Source organism: Zootoca vivipara, chromosome 9, assembly GCF_963506605.1.
Source record: "Zootoca vivipara chromosome 9, rZooViv1.1, whole genome shotgun sequence".
Classification (NCBI taxonomy): domain Eukaryota; kingdom Metazoa; phylum Chordata; class Lepidosauria; order Squamata; family Lacertidae; genus Zootoca; species Zootoca vivipara.
Window position 1 is genome coordinate 4532132 of NC_083284.1, and position 8172 is coordinate 4540303.

Consider the following 8172-nt stretch of genomic DNA (forward strand, 5'->3'; position numbering starts at 1 on the left):
TTACTTTACTTTACTTTACTTTACTTACTAACTTATAAATTTCGGTGCCGCCTTCCGTCCAATGATCACAAGGCAGTTTATAATATAATAACCAAGGGAAAGCCCATGGGCTTCTTCCCATTGCATGTGAAGTCCTCCCACAAGCCAGAAGCCCAGTGAACACATCAGAGATCACGTGAATCTCTAAATCAAGTCGTTACTAAATCCTGACCAGGTGTGCGCCTTGGACTAAAATATTCTATATCCAGTGGAATTACACCCACCAAAACAATGCTGTGAATTTTGTAAATAAAAAAGACCAGCCTTTATCAACAGGATCCCCACCCACCCCACCCCCCGGCTGCCTGTATTTTAACATGCGTTTACAGTAAAGTGGCATCAAAACATCTCATTAAGAACTGACATTTGCAAGGAATCAATCTTTTAATGTGGCAGGTGACTCCCTGCATGTTAATATCAATCAGGCATTTTAGCTGCACTGGTTTGTTTGTTTTTTGACACCACCAAAAAAAAAACAACCATTCTGTTTCAGCATGCCATGATAAACCACCAAAGCTGGAAGAATGGGGGAAATACAGTTGTGAATTTGACTTTCACCACAGGGTGGCACTGCAATAAACATAATGAAATGGCCACAGCAAAGCCTGCAGCCTCCCACTATGGCATGATGGCCAGCAATTCATAGCTTTAAAAAAACCCCAAATTCTTCTAGGACAGCACAAGCCAAAATGCCTCTTTGGACTCTGACCTTTTTTGTTTACTGTGTTTAACCGCTTTGATAATTTCTCCAAGAGCTAGCTGTCCATGCTGTCGGAGGCAGTATGCTTCTGAATACAATTTGTTGGGAATCGCAATTGGGGAGAGTGTTGCTGCTTTCAGGTCCTGCTTGCAGGCTTCCCATAGATATCTTGGTTGGCCGCTGTGAGAGCCGGATGCTGGGCTAGAAGGGCTTTTGGACTGACCCAGAAGCCAGGCTCTTGTCACATCCATAATTTCCTGTGCTACACCTTTTTTCGGCACTCTCCCATCCTCTCAAGGCTTCCGTTTCCACGGCACACCTGTATCTTCTTCATCTCCCATGTGTGAATCTCTGCACAGCCCTCCCCTTGGCTCAATCCTCGCCTTCTTTGTCATTTTCAATGCCTGATGTTTTAATGTTTTTTTTAATCTTGTGTTGGAAGCCGCCCAGAGTGGCTGAGGAGACCCAGCCAGATGGGCGAAGTAGAAATAATATATTCTTATTCTTATTCTTCTTTGTCTCCTAGGATGTAAGGCAGAGAATAGATGCCTTGTGACAGTAGGAGGTTTGCCCTCTCGGCATGGCTATCATTATGGCATCGCAGTGATGATAAGGCTAACAGATTTATCATTTTCTTTCTCTGCAGAAAGTCACCAACCATATTTTGGGAAGAAGAGTACCTTGGGAGTGATGTTGAAACCAAGCAAGCAACCTTTTATTTCAATAAAACCTATCACACCTAGTGAATATTTCACCACCTTCCCTGTTTGAGATGAAAAGTGTGTGAATAGATTACTCGGGTGGTTTTCCAATTATGCAAAGCAGGTTTCATTCATTTTAATTAGTGTTTTGAGGTGTCCTTCCTAGCATAATCCGACTGTTTCTACATATTTTAAATCTCATGAGGATTAAAAACAGGTTTCCGATAAATAATTGACTTTTAGTAATGTGCATTTACTCTCCAAGATCATAGTAGCTTAGATTTAATTTATCAGAACAATGCAATCAGTGGGTTTTGTTTGTTTGTATGGGTTTGTGTGTGGTTTGTTAATTTATTTGATACTTGAATTTTGGTGTGTTTTGTACTTTTTTATAGTTGAGTTGCTCCCCTGTATCTTTGTTTTTCTACTACTGAAAAAATTAAATATCTGAAGACTCTGACTTCCAGTACTTCTACTTCTCGTTTTCTTTTGGCGTTGCTCCATGTGAGGATATTCAGGGTGTCAGGAGAGGGGTAGTACCTCTGGTGGGGGACCTGTCGTGCTCCTTCTGGGGTAATTTGTTAACCTTTGGAACCCCCCCCCCTGCACTCAGCTCTCACCTGTAGCTCCTAGAAACTGCCAGCATGCGACAACAGCCACACCTAGGGAACAGCTTCGACTGGCCGGCTAAAGCAGGTGATAGGAGCTGATGGCTCTCAAACCTTCTGTGAGTCAGGGGCTCCCCCTGTATGAAGACAAGCTTCTGTAATTTGAGCAGACGAGACCAATAGTGGGCCCAATGGTTAAGAAGGGAGTTTCTGCCCATGTTGTAGAGGGAAGCATGGGGCAGGTGAGGTTTGTCAGTCTGGAAAGGGAGCCCATCGAGGAGAAGGAAAACTCTGAACCTAAACCTCCGCTGCCTTGCGGGATATCTTTGGAAGAAGAAAAGATTAAGGGCTAAGCCCTACATAAGTGGGGTCCCTAAGACGGTTGGATGGCGCCTGGTACACCTCCTTCTGGCAATCCCTACAGCCAGGCTGGTGCCAAACATCTTGCTCTGCTTTCCTGTGGACACCATCAGTGAGACTGAGAGAGGGGTCTTGTCATCTGGGCAGCCCAGGACCACCATAGACCCTACCCAGGCTTGCGCTTCGAGGAGGCCACTGTGGTGCTGCCAACACAGCGGTTTGACTTCACCCCCAAAAGCGCACTCCATTGTCTCTTGAGGCAGGCGGAGGCCAACCCACCAACTCCATGGGAGAGGCAGGGAAAAGAGATTTCTCGTTTCCAGGGTTTCTGCAGCTAGGCTTAGTGCTTCCTTAAAGTCATGCTCATCTTTACGCTGGATTTTGGTACTTGAGATGTCTATTTTCAGGAGCCACCTTATTTCTGTGATTGTGTTTTAAACTGTGATAAGGATAATAATGTTGAACATAAAGGTAAAGGTACCCCTGACAGTTTCCTGCCAACCTAGCAGTTCAAAAGCACGAAGTGCAAGTAGATAAATAAGTACCGCTCCAGCGGGAAGGTAAACGGCGTTTCCGTGTGCTGCTCTGGTTTGCCAGAAGTGGCTTTGTCAAGCCGGCCACATGACCCGGAAGCTGTACGCCGGCTCCCTCGGCCAGTAAAGCGAGATGAGCACCGCAATCCCAGAGTCGTCTGACTGGACCTAATGGTCAGGGGTCCCTTTACCCCTGACAGTTCAGTCCAGTCACGAACGACTCTGGGGTTGAGGCGCTCATCTCGCTTTACTAGCTGAGGGAGCCGGCGTTTGTCTGCAGACAGTTTTTCCAGGTGATGTGGCCAGCATAAGCCGCTTCTGGCGAAACCAGAACAGCGCACAGAAATGCTGTTTACCTTCCCGCCGGAGCGGTACCTATTTATCTACTTGCATTTTGATGTGCTTTCGAACTGCTAGGTTGGCAGGAGCAGGGACCGAGCAACGGGAGCTCACCCCGTCGCAGGAATTCGAACCGCCAACCTTCCGATCGGCAAGCCCTAGGCTCTGTGGTTTAGACCACACGTCCCTGAACATATCCTTTCAAAAAAACTTCCTGTTTCACTGCTCCTCACTAAGGATATGTCTGAGGTTCCTCACAGTTGCTTTCCTTTTCTTCTTGATTGCTTCTTACACTTCCTTCCCTCCGAACTGCGTGGGCTCTCTTGGGCAAAGTATCCTTTTTTATAGGGTTGAATCCTGGCCAAAGGCAGCTGTGCATCGTTGCCTGTGCACACACCGAGGACATTGCGAAAAGTGGAATGGGGTTCAGCTTGATGGGGATTAGAAGTAGCTGGAGCCATGCAGGGTCGACAGAGAAATGGGCCCAGTCAATCCCTCCAAGGGAGGGTTTAATTTTCCTCTTTTGGGATTGGTTTGAACAAGGGAACCCACACTTCCATGGCAGATTGAAGAGAGGGCCACTACGGCAGGTCTGTGCTAGTACACATCAGATTCATTGTGCAAAACTAAGTACAAGTTTAATCCACACAGGGAATTTCTATATTCCTGCAAACAATAGGCATAACTGCATATAAACCTTAATTTAATTGCTATTTAATTTTAAATGCTGACCTCTGATTAGGTTGGCTAAACCACGTGAGGGTAGCCAATGGATCTTAAATCCTCAGCAAGTTATGGACTTTTTCTATCCCCTGCATACAAAGACAAGCTCTGGCAGATTGAGCGGACGAGACCAGTAGTGGATCCAATGGTCAAGAGGGCAGTTTCTGCACCTGCTGTAGAGGGAAATGGAGGGGATAAACCCCGAGGAACAACCCATACCCCCTAAGGCTAAGGAGTTAACCATATACAAATCTGGAGTGGAGTCCCTAAGATGTCTTCTATGCCTCCTTCCAGCAACTTCTGCAGCCAAGCTGGTTCCAAATATATTATTTTGCTTTCATTGGGACAACACCAGCAAGGCCAAAAAAAGGGGGGGGTGTCTTGTCGTCCGGACAGCCCAGGACCTCCAGACACACTGCCCAGGTTTGCGCCCTGCAGAAGTCACTTCGGTGCTGCCTCCCAAGTCTGCATTTCCAGCATGTTCACACTCCTCTCAGCAATGTCTACACTGGTTTGGCCATGTCCACAGCATGGAAGATGGCAGGACCCCCAAGGTGGGGAGCTGGCTTCAGGCACCTGGCCCATTGGCGGACCAACTCTGCGTTACAAAGATGTCTGCAAATGTTACATGAAGGCTGGTAACACCAACCCTGCCATGTGGGAATCCCTTGCCGGAGACTGCAATGCCTGGAGACAGATAGCAAGGACCAGAGGAGGAATGAGAGGAGCTCGGAGAGAAGAAATGCCACAGTGAGTCTGAAGCAGCACATCCAGACACCTTCATCTGCCCCAGCTACAACAAAATGTGTCCCTCCAACATAAAAAAAAAATCCTTCAGTAGCACCTTAAAGACCAACTAAGTTTTTATTTTGGTATGAGCTTTCATGTGCATGCACACTTCTTCAGATACACTTGAAACAGAAGAGTCAGACCCTTATGTATATACAGTGGGTGGTGGGTGGGAATGGGTGATGGGCTGATAGGAGTGGTAAACCTGTAGATGGCTGTTAACGACTGCTGATGACTGCAATTGGTCCTGCGGGGGAAAAGCAAGGGCTGAGGCGCTAAAGAGAGCTTGATCATGCATAATGAGATAAGAATCCAATGTCTTTGTTCATCCCAGGTGGTTCCATGGTTTTAAGCTTGGTAATGAGTTCCAATTCAGCAACTTCTCTTTCCAGTCTGCTCCTGAAATTTTTCTGCAATAAAACAGCTGCTTTGAGATCTTGTATAGAATGTCCTGGGAGATTGAAGTGTTCTCTTACTGGTTTCTCTGTCTTGTGGTTCCTGATGTCAGATTTATGTCCATTTATCCTTTGGCGTGTACCCTCCAACAGTTTAACTCAGGGGTCAGCAAACCTTTTCAGCAGGGGGCTGGTCCACTGTCCCTCAGACCTTGTGGGGGGCCGGACTATTTTGGGGGGGGGGGAGGGATTGAACGAATTCCTATGCCCCACAAATAACCCAGAGATGTGTTTTAAATAAAAGGACACATTCTACTCCTGTAAAAACATACTGATTCCCGGACCGTCTGCAGGCCGGATTGAGAAGGCGATTGGGCTGGGTTGAGAAGGTGATTGGGTCGGATTCGGCCCCCGGGCCTTAGTTTGCCAACCTATGGTTTACCTTCACTCCCAGAGGCACACTGCACTGTCTCTTGAGAGATGGATGCCAACAAAATCATAAATCGTCCATACTGTGATATTTCTAATTCATCCCCTTGCACAGCATAAGTGATCTAGTCTTCTAACTGCTTTGCTCTTTCACAGCAGGAGACTACTGACCTGATTAAACATGACAAAAGTGGAAAGCAAGATACTTGAAGAAAGGCAGCCGTTTGCCTTTAACTGAGAGGTCTTTCTGCTTTCTGAACTCAGATGCACAAAGTGAGATATCTGACTCTTATCTAAAGACATCTTGAAAGAGGGAGGAGGGAGAGAGAAACCGCAGTAGGGCTCTCTTTACACCCATATGAAGTTGGAATGCTCGCTTACCCGCAGAGAACACAGCCTGAATCTGTAAACAGGAAAAACATCTGAAGGCATGTCAGCTGAGTTAGCACATGCAACTCGTGAGCTCTCTAGCCTGCCAGAGACTTCTGGCCTAAACTCCCTTGAGTTTGCAAGTTATACTTGCGAGTAATCTTTTATAGGGGATTTCATTCTGTCACACTGAAATCCCTGTTCTCTTGCACCGGCGATAGGATTTTATGCTGCAAAAGCGGAATAGCGTTGGGAGTTCACCAACGGTTCAGTAGCACGATCCATGAAGTTTGCTGCCTGCAAAGTCTTCCAAGACGGCAATGCGGCGGTAGTACTAGTTTGAGACACCAGCTTTAATAATAATAATAATAATAATAATAATAATAATAATAATAATAATAATAATTTATTATTTATACCCCGCCCATCTGGCCGGGTTCCCCCAGCCACTCTGGGCGGCTTTGGACGACGAGGGCCTTCCTCATCTGGTGCTACTGATGTGAGATCTTTCTGTGCCGTCCTTTGGTGGTGTAATTCTAAACCAGAAGTGATGTGAACTGTACACTCTTAAGAGCCTTTCAGAGAGGAGGAAGGGGACCTAGGATCGTGGTGGTTTGAGACGGGACACACCCCAGAAGAAGAAAGAAGCTGGGAAATAATGGATGGTGAAGAACCAGGAGCAAGATAGCAGTGAACAGAGACAGGAGCCGGGTGTGTTAGAAACAGCAGCCAAGTGATATAGTGTCTCTGGAGAGCCCCCCCCTTCCTCTCTCGTACCAGACGTGCCCTTCGTGTCTCGGAGCAGAAAGCCAAACAGAGACAGAGAGATTCCCTTAGCAGCCACCTTAGGCAGCAGGAGGGGTTTGAGCCCAAGGAATTAACTGCCAGGGGGGTGGAGCGGCAATCTGAGCAACATCGGCTCAAGCGTGAGGTTGTACATTCCATATCTTCCTGTGTTTCTGTGGATTAAAAGGACTGAGAAAACTCCCTCGGTGTCTCTGATTTCACTAGGCAGATAGCCAGTGAGCTCTTGACGGCACCTCCTGACAGTCTATCAACGATAATAATAATAATAATAATAATAATAATAATAATAATAATAATATGATATATTTATACCCCACCCATCTGGCGCTGTGGGTTATACCACAGAGTCTAGAGCTTGCTGATCAGGTTGGCGGTTCGAATCCCTGCAACGGGGTGAGCTCCCGTTGCTTGGTCCCAGCTCCTGCCCACCTAGCAGTTCGAAAGCACATCAAAGTGCAAGTAGATAAATAGGGACCGCTCCGGCGGGAAGGTAAACGGCGCTTCCATGCGCTGCTCTGGTTCGCCAGAAGTGGCTTTGTCATGCTGGCCACATGACCCGGAAGCTGTCTACGGACAAACGCTGGCTCCCTCGGCCTATAGAGCGAGATGAGCGCCGCAACCCCAGAGTCGGACACGACTGGACCTGATGGTCAGGGGCCCCTTTACCTTTTTATTTATACCCCACCCATCTGGCTGGGTTTCCCCAGCCACACTGGGTGGCTTCCAACAAAATATTGAAACACAATGGTCTGTTAAACATTAAAAGCTTCCCTAACAAGGCTTCCTTCAGATGTCTTCTAAAAGTCTGGTAGATGTTTTTCTCTCTGACATCTGGTGGGAATTCTGTTTAAGGGATTCTTCTATTCTAACGATGGGGAACCTTGTGGCCCTCCAGGTATTGGACTACAATATCCATCATCCATGAAACTTCCTGACTGGGGCAGATGGGAGTTGTAATCCAACTGTGTCTTGAGGGCCACAGAGCCCAACCCTGTGCAAAGCACAGCCTGCTCCCAGAACCTCAGGAGAGATTTGCACCTTCCTTCATTTTTTTTTAAAAAAACAATTTATTAAATTTTCAAATAAACACATTAAAGACAATAAACAAAACAAACACTCAAAAACAACACACACACAATTATCTTTTTAACAATTCTCTCCAAATCTCTCATTCCCAATGCTCTGCCGAGCTTGACTTCCCTCCCTCCCCTCATTTGGTTTTCTTTTCAACTCTTATCTCGCAGTTCCTTTATTCCATCCATTTAAAGTCAGTTCGTAGGATTTATTTCAGTCCTGCAAGTGTCTTTAAACTTCTACAGTTCTTTTCCATATAGTCCACAAATTTACTCCAGTCTCTTTGGAACCTTGCTTCCCCCTGGT

General features: G+C 46.5%; 1 protein-coding gene across 4 annotated transcripts in view; it reads left to right on the forward strand.

Moving 5' to 3' along the window:
* The window catches only part of ALMS1 (ALMS1 centrosome and basal body associated protein), a 64720-nt gene extending 62819 nt beyond the window's left edge, over positions 1-1901 (forward strand). For all 4 annotated transcript variants that reach the window (XM_035101147.2, XM_060278325.1, XM_060278328.1 and 1 more), the window contains one exon: positions 1386-1901. In XM_035101147.2, coding sequence (XP_034957038.2) covers positions 1386-1430 — 45 coding nt within the window. In that variant the 3' untranslated portion in view covers positions 1431-1901. The remainder of the gene's footprint in view (positions 1-1385) is intronic.
* Positions 1902-8172: the final 6271 nt, after the last annotated feature.